This window comes from Salvelinus fontinalis, chromosome 4, assembly GCF_029448725.1.
Source record: "Salvelinus fontinalis isolate EN_2023a chromosome 4, ASM2944872v1, whole genome shotgun sequence".
Taxonomy (NCBI): Eukaryota; Metazoa; Chordata; class Actinopteri; order Salmoniformes; family Salmonidae; genus Salvelinus; species Salvelinus fontinalis.
Window position 1 is genome coordinate 84,839,040 of NC_074668.1, and position 17,441 is coordinate 84,856,480.

At 45.4% G+C, this 17,441-nt stretch overlaps 1 protein-coding gene across 1 annotated transcript in view; it reads left to right on the forward strand.

Annotated features, from left to right (window-relative positions):
- LOC129854549 (A disintegrin and metalloproteinase with thrombospondin motifs 17-like) overlaps positions 1-17,441 on the forward strand; it is a 62,783-nt gene that overhangs the window by 10,018 nt on the left and 35,324 nt on the right. Inside the window, exon 3 of the mRNA XM_055921743.1 lies at positions 5,991-6,180. Within this exon, the coding sequence (XP_055777718.1) occupies positions 5,991-6,180 (190 nt within the window). The remainder of the gene's footprint in view (positions 1-5,990; positions 6,181-17,441) is intronic.

Consider the following 17,441-nt stretch of genomic DNA (forward strand, 5'->3'; position numbering starts at 1 on the left):
ATTACCTCTCCTATATGTGTCAGTTCCCAGCTCTGTTCCCCACTGCTGGACTCACCTGGACTCACCCATCACCTGTTATTACCTCTCCTATATGTGTCAGTTCCCAGCTCTGTTCCCTGCTGCTGGACTCACCTGGACTCACCCATCACCTGTTATAACCTCCCCTATATGTGTCAGTTCCCAGCTCTGTTCCCCACTGCTGGACTCACCTGGACTCACCCATCACCTGTTATTACCTCCCCTATATGTGTCAGTTCCCATCTCTGTTCCCTGCTGCTGGACTCACCTGGACTCACCCATCACCTGTTATTACCTCCCCTATATGTGTCAGTTCCCATCTCTGTTCCCTGCTGCTGGACTCACCTGGACTCACCCATCACCTGTTATTACCTCCCCTATATGTGTCAGTTCCCCAGCTCTGTTCCCTGCTGCTGGACTCACCTGGACTCACCCATCACCTGTTATTACCTCCCCTATATGTGTCAGTTCCCAGCTCTGTTCCCTGCTGCTGGACTCACCTGGACTCACCTGGACTCACCCATCACCTGTTATTACCTCTCCTATATGTGTCAGTTCCCAGCTCTGTTCCCTGCTGCTGGACTCACCTGGACTCACCCATCACCTGTTATTACCTCCCCTATATGTGTCAGTTCCCCAGCTCTGTTCCCTGCTGCTGGACTCACCTGGACTCACCCATCACCTGTTATTACCTCCCCTATATGTGTCAGTTCCCAGCTCTGTTCCCTGCTGCTGGACTCACCTGGACTCACCCATCACCTGTTATTACCTCCCCTATATGTGTCAGTTCCCAGCTCTGTTCCCTGCTGCTGGACTCACCTGGACTCACCTGGACTAACCCATCACCTGTTATTACCTCTCCTATATGTGTCAGTTCCCAGCTCTGTTCCCTGCTGCTGGACTCACCTGGACTCACCCATCACCTGTTATTATCTCTCCTATATGTGTCAGTTCCCAGCTCTGTTCCCTGCTGCTGGACTCACCTGGACTCACCCATCACCTGTTATTACCTCCCCTATATGTGTCAGTTCCCAGCTCTGTTCCCTGCTGCTGGACTCACCTGGACTTACCCATCACCTGTTATTACCTCTCCTATATGTGTCAGTTCCCAGCTCTGTTCCCCACTGCAGCATTGATTGTTTTCTCTCTTTGTTTTACTAGTTTGCTGACGCTGTTCCTGTCTCGTTTTATGTCCGGTCTTTATTAACTGTTTAACCGTACCTGCTTCGTCTCTCCAGCGTCATCTCATGTGACAGTATCCCTCTACCATGTAGGCTTGGAAGTGTGTGTCTGTCAGTCTGTCTGTTTATAGGACCCCATACAGTACAAGAGACAGTACATCAGCATCCGGGAGCCAACAGCAGCATTACAACTACCATCACCAGGCAACAACTTCATACACAATAATTGGCTCTAGATATTTTGCTGGTCAGGCCATGTGGTGTGAAAAAACACGATTGATGTACCACCCTTTAAGTGAGGGGAAATATGAAAAGGTTTTCTGCTGAGCTGCAGCAGCATTGTTTACCCTGAGGCTTAGCTTGGAGCTAGTGCCCGGTGGATGTCTCTGCTGTGCTGTAGCAGCATTATTTACCCTGAGGCTTAGCTTGGAGCTAGTGCCCGGTGGATGTCTCTGCTGTGCTGTAGCAGCATTGTTTACCCTGAGGCTTAGCTTGGAGCTGGTGCCCGGTGGATGTCTCTGCTGTGCTGTAGCAGCATTGTTTACCCTGAGGCTTAGCTTGGAGCTAGTGCCCGGTGGATGTCTCTGCCTTCCTGCAGCAGCATTGTTTACCCTGAGGCTTAGCTTGGAGCTAGTGCCCGGTGGATGTCTCTGCTGTGCTGTAGCAGCATTGTTTACCCTGAGGCTTAGCTTGGAGCTAGTGCCCGGTGGATGGCTCTGCTGAGCTGTAGCAGCATTGTTTACCCTGAGGCTTAGCTTGGAGCTAGTGCCCGGTGGATGTCTTTGCTGTGCTGTAGCAGCATTGTTTACCCTGAGGCTTAGCTTGGAGCTAGTGCCCGGTGGATGTCTCTGCTGTATTAGCTTGCTGTGGCTACAGTATGTTGTAACACACTTAGCACGGTGTTCTATTTTACCCTGAAATACCAGCCGTTATTCACTTAACCCTGCCTCACACTGGAAGCTCTGTGGCTGGCCACATGCAGGCTCTGCTTTCACATTGTGTCGTGTTGTGAATGTGGCCAAGTGAACAGCCACATGCCTGTTTAGGGCTAAGTCTGTCTTTCTTTCTCTCGCTTTCTTTCTCCCTCTCTCTTTCTCTCTCTTTTCCCCTCTCTACTTCACTGTATACATAACCGTGAATGCTGAATAGACAATTAATCATCGGGATTTCTTTTTCTTTTTTTACATTCAGCTTATTCTGACGGAGAAAATACAACGTTATCCCTCCAAAGCTAGTTGTCATGGAAACGGCTCATAGGTTCTGTAATTGCTGCCGCTGGGCTTTTGGAATACCTTTAAGACACTGTGTGTGGCTCTGGATTGCTTGTTAATGCCATGTCAACTCATTTTACTAGCCCTGCCAGGCGCACCTTTACAATACAACGATGGATCCTTAGTAAAGCCTTACAAAACCTTAAAGCGGACCACTTCTACTTTTCCCACAATGATTCATGTTGTAGGGAGTTTGTGTCTGTCTGTACCTGTCTGAGAGAACGGAAGAGTGAGGTTTATGGTCCTCTGTCTTTCTCTCTCTCTCTCTCTCTCTCTCTCTCTCTCTCTCTCTCTCTCTCTCTCTCTCTCTCTCTCTCTCTCTCTCTCTCTCTCTCTCTAGCTCTCTCTCTCTCCCTCTCTCTCTCTTCCTCCTTATTTCTCTCAGCACTCCTCTCTGCTTCCTTCTCTCTCTTCAACTCTCTCTCTTCTCCCCCCCTTTCTCTCTCTCTTCTCTCCCCCTCTCTCTCCCCCTCTCCTTCATGCTTCCTCTCCCTAGCCCTGAGGAGGTGTGTGCTGAGATGTAAACTGGAGAGTTTGCCCTGACTCTTCTTCTCTCAGTCTGTTCTCTGGGAATGCCCTTACTTGCTATTTGGCACATTTGGCAATGCACCCTACACAAGGAGCTGTTATGCACAGGGCTGGTTCTTGCCATTCTGCCACCCTAGACGGAAAAATACGTATTTTCCAAAATGAAATGTTATGAATGCCTGTCTATGTGGTAAGCCTACCGTTTGTAAAACACCAAAAAAAGACATAGGGTCTGGACCAAAAGACCTCGGCTCCTGCTTACTGGTGTGTAGCCTAGCATGACGCAGCAATGGAATCCTGTGACTAATCCATTTGGTGATTTAAGCTCTGAATATCAGCTACCCAACTTTATCAGGAGTTATCGTGAGCCTTTTTGCAGTGATGTTTACACAGCAACAAATGTAGAAGTTTTTTTTTTTTTGCTGTGATATAAACTTTAAACCACTGATCTTGCCAACAGGGTGAAACTTCTGTAGAACAGCTCTGATTGTCCATAATGTCCATTTTAGTTTGACCTGTCCTGTTCTCACGGTATTTTGTTTGTTAACATGACAGAGCATTTTTTATTTGATTGGGTGCCATTTAGGTTAGGCTATTTGATCGGAGAAACCTGCATGATGTAAAAAGTGTCCGTCTCATTACATTGTCATCCATTTTATCTCCAGCCTGTAGGCTACAGAAAAGGCCACATATTCTTTCTACCATATCCTATATCTGCTACGTGATTTATGTTAGATGATTTTTATGACGGAACGTTGGTAGAGCGCCGCAGAGATGTGTCTCTCCAACAGCACCCTGGAGAGGCGCGCTGGGAATGGACAAGATAAATATTTTGCGCCCCTGCCTTTGACAAAGTGGGCATTGTTTATCACAGGGCGGCATCAGTGCTCAACTAAAAAGCCCATTTGCCACTGGTTGAGAGAAATTGTCATTGTTTTTGGGCAGAATTACAGTGCATTCGGAAAGTATTCAGACCCCTTGACTCTTTCTACATGTTGTTACATTTCAGCCTTATTCTAAAATTGATTAAACTAAATTTAAAAAAAATACCCTCATCAATCTACACACAATACCCAATAATGACAAAGAAAAAAACGTTTTTTTTTAGAGATTTTGCAAATGTATTAAAAATAAAAAACAGAAATACCTTATTTACATAAGTATTCAGACCCTTTGCTATGAGACTCAGGTGCATCCTATTTCCATTGATCATCCTGGAGATGTTTCTACAACTTGATTAGAGTCCACCTGTGGTAAATTCAATTGATTGGACAAGATTTGGAAAGGCAGACACCTGTCTATATAAGGTCCCACAGTTGACAGCGTATGTCAGAGTAGAAACAAAGCTATGAGGTCGAAGGAATTGTCCAAAGAAATCTGAGACAGGATTGTGTCGAGGCACAGATCTGGAGAATAGAACCAAAACATTTCTGCAGCATCGAAGGTCCCCAAGAACACAGTGGCCTCCATCATTCTTAAATGGAAGAAGTTTGGAACCACCAAGACTCTTCCTAGAGCTGGCCCACCCGGCCAAGCTGAGCAATCGGGGGAGAAGGACCTTGGTCAGGGAGGTGACCAAGGAGGTGGAGGTGGTCACTCTGACAGAGCTCCAGAGTTCCTCTGTGGAGATGGGAGAACCTTCCAGAATGACAAACATCTCTGCAGCACTCCACCAATCAGGCCTTTATGGTTGAGTGGCCAGATGGAAGCCACTCCTCAGTAAAAGGCACATGACAGCCCGCTTGGAGTTTGCCAAAAGGCGCCTAAAGGACTATCAGACCATGACAAACAAGATTCTCTGGTCTGATGAAACCAAGATTGAACTCTTTGGCCTGAATGCCAAACATCACGTCTGGAGGAAACCTGGCAATGTTTTTCAGCAGCAGGGACTGTGAGACTAGTCAGGATCAAGGGAAAGATGAACGGAGCAAAGTACAGAGAGATCCTTGATGAAAACCTGCTCCAGACCGCTCAGGACCTCAGACAGGGGTGAAGGTTCACCTTCCAACAGGACAACGATCCTAAGCACATAGCCAAGACAATGCGGGAGTGGCTTCCGGACAAGTCTCTGAATCTTCTTGAGTGGCCCAGCCAGAGCCCGGACTTGAACCTAATCGAACATCTCTGGAAAGACCTGAAAAGCTGGGCAATGACGCTCCCCATCCAACGTGACAGAGCTTGAGAGGATCTGCAGAGAAGAATGGGAGAAACTCCTCAAATACAGGTGTGCAAAGCTTGTAGCGTCATACCAAAGAAGACTCGAGGCTGTAATCGCTGCCAAAGGGGATTTAACAAAGTACTGAGTAAAGGGTCTGAATACTTATGTAAATGTGATATTTCAGTTTTTTTTATTTATACATTTGCAAAAATGTATAAAAAACAGTTTTTGCTTTGTCATTATGGGGTATTGTGTGTAGATTGATGAGGGGGAAAAACCATTTAATACATTTTAGAATTAGGCTGTAACGTAACAAAATGTGGGAAGAAATCAAGGGGTCTGAATACTTTCCGAATGCACTGTATGTGAGGTTTTATGTGTTGTTGGAGGTGCGTGTTGGTCAGTTTAGTTCAGAAAAGGCCGCCCTCGTCAATCTGCCGCCATAAGCGGCCGACTAGTCCTGCCTAATGAGCGGGCCGGCCGTGTTTAAACGTTGCAGTTTATTTAAGTTTCACCGGACTACATCAGTGGAGGCTTTGGGTTAGACTATAAGGTATTTGTTCTTATAAGGCCCTGCATGGTGTTGGCCAGGGGCTGTGTTTTGGTTGGGGTTGAGGTTGTGGGTATAGAGGTGGGGCTTGAGGCAGCTCTGGTCGGGGGGCAAGGGGAGGTGGCATGATGCAAACAACTATCTGGGATCTCGTGAGAGAAAACCAAGAGATATGTTAAAAGCTGATCTAGCCTAAAAACATGAGGGGAGTATGAATGTTAACGGCTGCTCTGTGGTTCTTTTGCTCTCTCTCTCTCTCTCTCTCTCTCTCGGTCTCTCTTCAGACTGGACTGGTCTATACAGGAGAGGATAGTCTCTTCATCCAGCCGGTCAGCAGTTCTTCCGACTCCTTTTCCGGGCTGCAGCACAGGGTGGTCCGACACCGACGCTCAGCCAAGACCAGCCCTCCTTCTGCCCCTCCCCCTGGATCCACAGCTGCAGACAAGCAGCCCAAGGACTGCGGCACCATTACAGGTGAATGACAGAAATGTTGAATGGTGGATAGTGGATATTGGATACCATTGGACCGCCACTGCCACTTTCGATTGATTTGGTGGATTTTGGAAGGGACAGGAAAGGGGATTGGAGTGAGAGAGCGGATCCTCCGTGTGTCACGCCCTGACCGTAGAGAGCTTTTTATGTCTCTATTTTGGTTTGGTTAGGGTGTGATTTGGGTGGGCATTCTATGTTCTGTATTTCTAGGTCTTGTATTTCTTTGTTTCTGGCCGAGTGTGGTTGTAACTGCAGATTTCCTCCTCTTCGTCTGAAGAGGACGTGTAGCAGGGATCGGACTAAGACGCAGCGTAGTATGTGTCCATGTTTTAATAATAATCAACTGAACAAGACACAATACAAAATAACAAAAGTGAATCTAACCGAAACAGTCCTATCTGGTGCAATGAACACAAAGACAGAAGACAACCACCCACAAAACCCAACAGAAAACAGGCTACCTAAATATGGTTCCCAATCAGAGACAATGACTAACACCTGCCTCTGATTGAGAACCATATCAGGCCAAACATAGAAATGGAAAACTAGACACACAACATCGAAAGCCCACTCAGATCACGTCCTGACCAACACTAAAACAAGGAAAACACAAAAGAACTATGGTCAGAACGTGACAGTGGTTCCCAATCAGAGGCAGCTGTCTATTGTTGTCTCTGATTGGGGATCATACTTAGGCTGCCCCTTTTCCTCTTTCTGTATGGGATCTTGTTCTTTGTTTGTGTGCAGGGAGTTTGCACATCGAAGCTGTTCGGTCGTTGTATTCTTTATTGTTTTGTCCTGTTTCAGTTTCACTTCGTGATTAAATTATGTGGAACCCTAAGAACGCTGCGCCTTGGTCTCTTCTGACGACGACACCCGTTACACCGTGTCTGTGAAGTGTGGCTGTACTTTGTCATTGTTTTAGTAACGATCAATCAATAGTCGAAGTGACAGCTGCATGTACGTTAGAAAACAGTAATTTTATGGTTGTGGTCTAATTGATTTTCAAAAGCTTCAGTACCATACATGCAAGTTTATTAGGCCTTTTTGTAACTTCTATGCATAACTTATTCTAGTCAGTAGGGTTCAAATGTAATCAGGAGCTTTGAAGGAAGGAGAGAAGTAGTCCATCAGAAGCTTTGAAGGAAGGAGAGAAGTAGTCCATCAGAAGCTTTGAAGGAAGGAGAGAAGTAGTCCATCAGAAGCTTTGAAGGAAGGAGAGAAGTAGTCCATCAGGAGCTTTGAAGGAAGGAGAGAAGTAGTCCATCAGAAGCTTTGAAGGAAGGAGAGAAGTAGTCCATCAGGAGCTTTGAAGGAAGGAGAGAAGTAGTCCATCAGAAGCTTTGAAGGAAGGAGAGAAGTAGTCCATCAGAAGCTTTGAAGGAAGGAGAGAAGTAGTCCATCCATGCAGACTGTGTGAAGGTCAATTGACTGAGTTGAATTGACGTGACCCCCTTGAAACGCCTCAGAGCATTAAAACCTTTTCCAAATTGAACGCCATCCCCTTAAGAGGCATTAGAAGAAGACAAAAAAGATCCATCAAACCCATTTGGTGTGTCATCATAGTGGTCTCTGACTTGTGGTCAGACTCTCAGGTGGAACAAACTTAAACTTGCACCTTTTTTCAATGCTGAATTGAATGTCATTGAGAACACAGCAAGGTGCCATAATAAATGTTTTCGCAAACACCCTTTCTGAATTTTAAAATATTCCAAGAAGTTGTCGTATAGTTTTTCAAAAGTATCTGTAATCTGATTACAACATTTTTCGCTGGTGACGTAACTGCCTACAGTTACAGTTTTTTTGTAATCAAATTACATGTAACTGACATGTAATCAGTTACTGCCCAACCCTTGACGCCATCTTCTTCCCCATGTCTTTGTGGTACAGTAGTTTAGTATTCAGGAGTCGTCCTGGTGTAGGTTTCATAAATCATGGCTTCCTGAGCAATGTTTATAGCTCTCTTCACATTCTCTGATGTTTATTTAGCTCCAATCTGTTGGAAGGAGAGGCGTTTCAGGCAGCTGGGCCTTGTTTTAATGTGCATTTCTACTCTGTAAACTCCTGTTGGGGCCTGCTCTGTCTGTCTGTCTGTCTGTCTGTCTGTCTGTCTGTCTCTGTGTGTCTGTCTTGTCTCTCTGTCTGCCTGTCGGTCTGTCTGTCCCTCTCTGTCTGTCTCTGTTTATTTTTCTCTTGCTTTTTCGATCTGTCTGCGCTTTTTTTCTCTCTCTCTCTCTCTCTCAATTCAATTTCAATTCAATTTCAATTTAATGGGCTTTATTGGCATGAGAAACACATGTTTACATTGCCAATGCAAGTGAAATAGATATTAAAAATGATTAGTTTTACATTACACTCACAGAAGTTTGGCTCACAGAGCATCGACCGGCCTTCAGAACTACAGTGCAAAACATTACATTCTTGAATGTATAGTGTATTTTGGTCCCAATGTCTCATGAGTTTTAAATATTTTAAGGAATGTTAAATGAATGTGTACATGAAGTGGATACAAAAAATGTACAGTTGAAGTCGGAAGTTTACATACACTTAGGTTGGAGTCATTAAAACTCGTTTTTCAACCACTCCACATATTTCTTGTTAACAAATTATAATTTTGGCAAGTCGGTTAGGACTAGAGGTGGACCGATTATGATTTTTCAACTCCGATACCGGATGACCAAAAAAAGGTGATAGCGATTAATCGGCCGATTTTTTTAATGTATTTGTAATAATGACAATTACAACAATACAACAACAATTACAACAATTACAACAATATAAGAACGAACACTTATTTTAACTTAATATAATACATCAATAAAATCAATTTAGCCTCAAATAAATAATGAAACATGTTCAATTTGGTTGAAATAATGCAAAAACAAAGTGTTGGAGAAGAAAGTAAAAGTGAATATGTGCCATGTAAGAAAGCTAACGTTTAAGTTCCTTGCTCAGAACACTAGAATATATGAAAGCTGGTGGTTCCTTTTAACGTGAGTCTTCAATATTCCCAGGTAAGAAGTTTTAGGTTGTAGTTATTATAGGAATTATAGGACTATTTCTCTCTATACGATTTGTATTTCATTAACCTTTGACTATTGGATGTTCTTATAGGCACTTTAGTATTGCCAGTGTAACAGTATAGCTTCCATCCCTCTCCTCGCTCCTACCTGGGTTCGAACCAGGAACACAACGACAACAGCGACCCTCGAAGCAGCGTTACCCATGCAGAGCAAGGGGAACAACTACTCCAAGTCTCAGAGCGAGTGACGTTTGAAACGCTATTAGCGCGCACCCCGCTAACTAGCTAGCCATTTCACATCGGTTACACCAGCCTAATCTCGGGAGTTGATAGGCTTGAAGTCATAAACAGCACAATGCTTGAAGCATTGCAAAGAGCTGCTGGCAAAACGCACGAAAGTGCTGTTTGAATGAATGCATACGAGCCTGCTGGTGCCTACCATCGCTCAGTCAGACTGCTCTATCAAATCATAGACTTAATTGTAACATAAAAACACACAGAAATACGAGCCTTATGTCATTAATATGGTTGAATCCGGAAACGATCATTTCGAAAAAACAAAACGTTTATTCTTTCAGTGAAATACGGAACCGTTCCGTATTTTATCTAACGGGTGGCACCCATAAGTCTAAATATTCCTGTTACATTGCACAACCTTCAATGTTATGTCATAATTACGTAAAATTCTGGCAAATTAGTTTGCAATGAGCCAAGCGGCCCAAACTGTTGCATATACCCTGACTCTGCGTGCAATGAACGCAAGAGAAGTGACACAATTTCACCTGGTTAATATTGCCTGCTAACCTGGATTTCTTTTAGCTAAATATGCAGGTTTAAAAATATATACTTCTGTGTATTGATTTTAAGAAAGGCATTGATGTTTATGGTTAGGTACAATAGTGCAACGATTGTGCTTTTTTCGCAAATGCGCTTTTGCTAAATCATCCCCCGTTTGGCGAAGTTGGCTGTCTTTGTTCGGAAGAAATAGTCTTCACACAGTTCGCAACGAGCCAGGTGGCCCAAACTGCTGCATATACCCTGACTCTGTTGCAAGAGAAGTGACACAATTTCCCTAGTTAAAAGAAATTCATGTTAGCAGGCAATATTAACTAAATATGCAGGTTTAAAATATATATACTTGTGTATTGATTTTAAGAAAGGCATTGATGTTTATGGTTAGGTACACGTTGGAGCAACGACAGTCCTTTTTCGCGAATGCACACCGCATCGATTATATGCAACGCAGGACACGCTAGTAATATCATCAACCATGTGTAGTTAACTAGTGATTATGATTGATTGATTGATTGTTTTTTATAAGATAAGTTTAATGCTAGCTAGCAACTTACCTTGGCTTCTTACTGCATTCGCGTAACAGGCAGGCTCCTCGTGGAGTGCAATGAGAGGCAGGTGGTTAGAGCGTTGGACTAGTTATCCGTAAGATTGCAAGATTGAATCCTCGAGCTGACAAGGTAAAAATCTGTCGTTCTGCCCCTGAACAAGGTAGTTAACCCACCGTTCCTAGGTCGTCATTGAAAATAAGAATGTGTTCTTAACTGACTTGCCTAGTTAAATAAAGATTAAATAAAGGTGTAAAAAAAATCAGCCAAATCGGTGTCCAAAAATACAGATTTCCGATTGTTATGAAAACTTGAAATCGGCCATTCCGATTAATCGGTCGACCTCTAGTTAGGACATCTACTTTGTGCATGACACAAGTCATTTTCCCAACAATTGTTTACAGACAGATTATTTCACTTATAATTCACTGTATCACAATTCCAGTGGGTCAGAAGTTTACAAACACTAAGTTGACTGTGCCTTTAAACAGCTTGGAAAATTTGAGAAAATGATGTCATGGCTTTAGAAGCTTCTGATAGGTTAATTGACAACTTTGAGTCAATTGGAGGTGTATCTGTGTATGTATTTCAAGGCCTAACTTCAAACTCAGTGCCTCTTTGCTTGACATCATGGGAAAATCAAAAGAAATCTGCCAAGACCTCAGAAAATAAATTGTAGACCTCCGCAAGTCTGGTTCATCCTTGGGAGCAATTTCCAAACGCCTGAAGGTACCATGTTCATCTGTACAAACAATATTATGCAAGTATAACACCATGGGACCACGCAGCCGTCATACCGCTCAGGAAGGAGATGCGTTCTGTCTCCTGAACGTACTTTGGTGCGAAAAGTGCAAATCAATCCCAGAACAACAGCAAAGGACCTCGTGAAGATGTTGGAGGAAACAGGTACAAAATTATCTATATCCACAGTAAAATGAGTCCTATATCGACATAACCTGGAAGGCCGCTCAGCAAGGAAGAACCCACTGCTCCAAAACCGCCATAAAAAGCCAGACTTCGATTTGCAACTGCACATGGGGACAAAGATCGTACTTTTTGGAGAAATGTCCTCTGGTCTGATGAAACAAAAATATAACTGTTTGGCCATAATGACCATGGTTATGTTTGGCGGAAAAAGGGGGATGCATGCAAACCGAAGAACACCATCCCAACTGTGAAGTACGGTGGTGGCAGTATCATGTTGTGGGGGTGCTTTACTGCAGGAGGGACTGGTGCACTTCACAAAATAGATGGCATCATGAGGAATTATGTGGATATATTGAAGCAACATCTCAAGACATCAGTCAGGAAGTTTCAAGCTAGGTCGCAAATGGGTCTTCCAAATGGACAATGACCCCAAGCATACTTCCAAAGTTGTGGCAAAATGGCTTTTGGACAACAAAGTCAAGGTATTGGAGTGGTAATCAGAAAGCCCTGACCTCAATCCTGTAGAAAATCTGTGGGCAGAACTGAAAAAGCGTGTGCGAGCAAGGAGGCCTACAAACCTGACTCAGTTACACCAGCTATGTCAGGAGGAATGGGCCAAAATTCACCAAACTGGGAAGCTTGTGGAAGGCTACCCGAAACGTTTGACCCAAGTTAAACAATTTAAAGGCAATGCTACCAAATACTAATTGGGTGTATGTAAACGTCTGACCCACTGGGAATGTGATGGAAAAAATAAAAGCTGAAATAAATCATTCTCTCTACTATTATTCTGACATTTCACATTCTTCAAATAAAGTGGTAATACTAACTGACCTAAAACAGGGAATTGTTACTAGGATTAAATGTCAGGAATTGTGAAAAACTGAGTTTAAATATATTTGGCTAAGGTGTATGTAAACTTCCGACTTCAACTGTATATATTAATTAGATTTTTTTTAGTTGTATTGTTTTTGGATGCTGTGTTGTTGGATTTGTAGTGTTTTGGAGGCTGCATTGTTGGATTTGTAGTGCTTTTGGGTGCTGTATTTTGTGGATTTGTAGTTCTTTTGGGATGCATTTTATAAAAATGCATGGAGGTCATGAAGTCTATTTTGCGTAATACAAGTTCAGCTACTACTGCTATTAGATTGTAGATAATAAATGGACGTTTTGTTAGATTGTGTTATTGAATTCTGGTAAAATATGAAGGTCTTGTCAAAACAGGAACGTAATACAATAACAACATATTGTTAAAGCTTTTATGGAAAGAACCAAATAGCTATAATAACCCATTTTGTTTTCTTTTTCCTTCTTCTGTGTGGAAACAGAAACTGCTCTCCACGTTTTGGATGATGTTGCTATCACGTTGCTTCAGAGACAATTTAAACCTTCCCACAGTTTTTCTCGCTACAACGTCTCTGTTCCAAATGGAACCCTATTCCCTTTGTAGAGCACTATCCTTAACCAGGGCCCATAGGGGACGTCTCCCCAGTGCCTTGTCATTACCCACACCATTCTAGACCGTGTGTGTGTGTGTGTGTGTGTGTGTGTGTGTGTGTGTGTGTGTGTGTGTGTGTGTGTGTGTGTGTGTGTGTGTGTGTGTGTGTGTGTGTGTGTGTGTGTGTGTGTGTGTGTGTGTGTGTGTGTGTGTGTGTGTGTGTGTGTGTGAGAGAGAGAGATCTTGACGACGTGCACTACACCGATGTTTACTACATCCCCAAACATTACATTAGGAGTCGGCCGCACAGACCACCAGCACTTAGACAACCTGTAGAAATAAATTATTTCCACATGTTCATATCTAGGACGCGAGAGAGAGAGAGAGAGAGAACTGAGAAATCGTCAAAATGTCTTTTTACCAAATTACCATACGACAGACCACGTATTCACCTAGGACACTCTAATTGACATTTTTTTCATGCTGTGTTGACTTAAAAAATTAAATAATAATAATCTCAGTAAGACAAAAATAGGTCCAGTCGCAAATACAGGACCACCAATACAAATTCCATCTAGACACCGTTGCCCTAGAGCAAACCAAAAAATGATACATACCTCGGCCTAAACCTCTGCGCCACAGGTAACTTCCACAAAGCTGTGAACGAGCTGAGACACTAGGCAAGAAGGACCTTCTATGCCATTAAAAGGAACATCAAATTCGATGTACCAATTAGGATCTGGATAAAAATACTGGAATCAGTTATAAAACCCATTGCCCTTTATGGTTGTGAGGTCTGGGGTCCACTCACCAACCAAGAATTCACCAAATTGAGAGTCATCAAGCAGAATTCTGCAAAAATATCCCCTGTGTACAACGTAAAACACCAAATAATGCATGCAGAGCAGAATTAGGCCGACACGGCAAATTATCAACATCCAGAAAAGAGCCGTTAAATTCTACCACCTAAAAGGAAGCGATTCCCAAACCTTCCACAACAAAGCCATCACCTACAGAGAGATGAACCTGGAGAAGATAAGCAAGCTGGTCCTGGGGCTCTGTTCACTAACACAAACACACCCCACAGAGCCCCAGGACAGCAACACAATTAGACCCAACCAAATCATGAGATTACAAAAATATTATTACTTGACACATTGGAAAGAATTAACAAAAAAACAGAGCAAACTAGAATGCTATTTGGCCCTAAACAGAGAGTACACAGTGGCAGAATACCTGACCACTGTGATTGACCCAAACTTAAGGAAAGCTTTGACTATGTACAGACTCAGTGAGCATAGCCTTGCTATTGAGAAAGGCCGCCGTAGGCAGACATGGCTCTCAAGAGAAGACAGGCTATGTGCACACTGCCCACAAAATGAGGTGGAAACTGAGCTGCACTTCCTAACCTCCTGCCCAATGTATGACCATATTAGAGAGACATATTTCCCTCAGATCACACAGATCCACAAAGAATTTGAAAACAAATCCAATTTTGATAAACTCCCATATCTACTGCGAGAAATTCCACAGTGTGCCATCACAGCAGCAAGATTTGTGACCTGTTGCCACAAGAAAAGGGCAACCAGTGAAGAACAAACACCATTGTAAATACAACCCATATTTATGCTTATTTATTTTAACTTGTGTGCTTTAACCATTTGTACATTGTTACAACACTGTATATATATAATATAACATTTGTAATGTCTTTATTGTTTTGAAACTTCTGTATGTGTGTCACGCCCTGGCCTTAGTATTCTTTGTTTTCTTGATTATTTTAGTTAGGTCAGGGTGTGACATGGGGAATGTTTATGTTTTGTTAGTTTTGGGTGTTTATATGGTAAAGGGGTTATGGGGTGTAGTATATGGGTTTGTGTTGAGTGTAGATGTCTAGCGTTGTCTATGTATGTTTAGTTGTCTAGGAGAGTCTATGGTTACCTGAATGAGTTCCCAATTAGAGACAGCTGATTTCGGTTGTCTCTGATTGGGAGCCTTATTTAGGGTAGCCATAGGCTCTCATTGGTTGTGAGTAATTGTCTATGTAGAACGTTTGTAGCCTGTATGTATGTGCACAACGTTTGTAGCTTCACGGTCGTTTTGTTATTTTGTTAAAGTGTTTCGTGTTTATTGTTTGTCATCTTTTAAAATAAAAGAAGATGGCTTATTTTCCAACTGCTGCATTTTGGTCCGTCAATCCGCCACACGATCGTGACAGAATTACTCACCATAGGACCAAGCGGCATGGAAGGCGGCAACAGGACCTACCTACACAGGATTTCTGGAGATGGGAGGACGAATTGGAAGGAAAGGGACCTTGGGCTCAACCTGGAGAATATCGCCTCCCTCGTGAAGAGCTGGAGGCAGCGAAAGCCGAGAGGAGGCGATATGAGGAGGCAGCAAGGAAGCAAGGCTGGAGACCCGTGAGTAATACCCAAAAATTTCTTGGGGAGGGGCTCATGAGGAATGTGGCGAGTCCTGATGGGAGAACTGCGTCAACTTCCCGTGCTTCCCGTGCTTCCTCTAAGAGGGAACCTGAGCCAGTCGGGCTGAGATTGGAGGGGAGCAATGGGAATGATGCAGAGACGGTTAAGGATTTATTGGGGAGGTTGGAAGAGAGTGAAATGAGGGAGCTGCTGTGTTGGTGCGTGAGGCACAAGATCCACCCGACAGAGCGTGTGCGGGATGTGAGGTTACCTGAGTCAGCTCTACATGCTCGTCCTGATGTGCGTGCTAACCGTCTGGAAAGGACAGTCCCACGAACCAGGCCTCCTGTACGCCTCCCTAGTCCTGCACCTCCTATATTAGCCCTATGTACTAACTCTCCTGTGACGGTCCCCAGCCCAGTACAACCAGTGCCTCCTCCACGCACTAGCCTTATGGTGCGTGTCTCCAGCCCTTTACCACCAGTGCCTAAATTACGCACCAAGCCTCCTGTGTGTACCCAGAGTCCTGTGCGTCCTGTTGCTGCTCCCCGCATTAGCCCTGAGATGCGTGTCCCCAGTCCGGTACCACCAGTTCCGGCCCCACGCACTAGGCCTAATGTGCGTCCCCAGGGTCCAGTATGCCCTGTTCCTGCTCCCCGCACTAGCCCTGAGATGCGTGTCCCCAGCCCGGTACCACCAGTTCCGGCACCACGCACTAGGCCTAATGTGCGCTCCCAGGGTCCAGTATGCCCTGTTCCTTCTCCCCGCACTAGCCCTGAGATGCGTGTCCCCAGCCCGGTGCCACCAGTCCCGGCACCACGCACCAGGCCTACAGTGCGCCTCAGCCGGCAGGAGTCTGCCGTCTGCACAGCGATGACTGAACTGCCCGTCTGCCAAGCGCCATCTGAGCCATCCGTCTCCCCAGCGCCATCTGAGCCATCCGTCTCCCCAGCGCCATCTGAGCCATCCGTCTGCAATGAGCCTGCAAAGCCGCCCGTCTGCCATGAGCCTGCAAAGCCGCCCGTCTGCCATGAGCCCACTGAGCCGTCCGCCAGACAGGAGCCGCTAGAGCCGCCAGCCAGACAGGAGCCGCTAGAGCCGTCCGTCAGACAGGATCTGCCAGAGCCGCCAACCAGACAGGATCTGCCAGAGCCGCCAACCAGACAGGATCTGCCAGAGCCGCCAACCAGACAGGAGCAGCCAGATCCGTCAGCCAGCCATGAGCAGCCAGATCCGTCAGCCAGCCATGAGCAGCCAGATCCGTCAGCCAGCCATGAGCAGCCAGATCCGTCAGCCAGCCATGAGCAGCCAGATCCGTCAGCCAGCCATGAGCAGCCAGATCCGTCAGCCAGCCATGAGCAGCCAGATCCGTCAGCCAGCCATGAGCAGCCAGATCCGTCAGCCAGCCATGAGCAGCCAGATCCGTCAGCCAGCCATGAGCAGCCAGATCCGTCAGCTAGCCATGAGCAGCCAGATCCGTCAGCTAGCCATGAGCAGCCAGATCCGTCAGCTAGCCATGAGCAGCCAGATCCGTCAGCTAGCCATGAGCAGCCAGATCCGTCAGCTAGCCATGAGCAGCCAGATCCGTCAGCTAGCCATGAGCAGCCAGATCCGTCAGCTAGCCATGAGCAGCCAGATCCGTCAGCCAGCCATGAGCAGCCAGATCCGTCAGCCAGCCATGAGCAGCCAGATCCGTCAGCCAGCCATGAGCAGCAAGATCCGTCAGCTAGCCATGAGCAGCCAGATCCGTCAGCTAGCCATGAGCAGCCAGATCCGTCAGCTAGCCATGAGCAGCCAGATCCGTCAGCTAGCCATGAGCAGCCAGATCCGTCAGCTAGCCATGAGCAGCCAGATCCGTCAGCTAGCCATGAGCAGCCAGATCCGTCAGCTAGCCATGAGCAGCCAGATCCGTCAGCCAGCCATGGGCCATCCCTCAGTCCGGAGCTGCAGTCCCTCAGTCCGGAGCTGCCCCTTATCCTGGTGCTGCCCCTTATCCTGGTGCTGCCCCTTACCCTGGTGCTGCCCCTTACCCTGGTGCTGCCCCTTACCCTGGTGCTGCCCCTTACCCTGGTGCTGCCCCTTACCCTGGT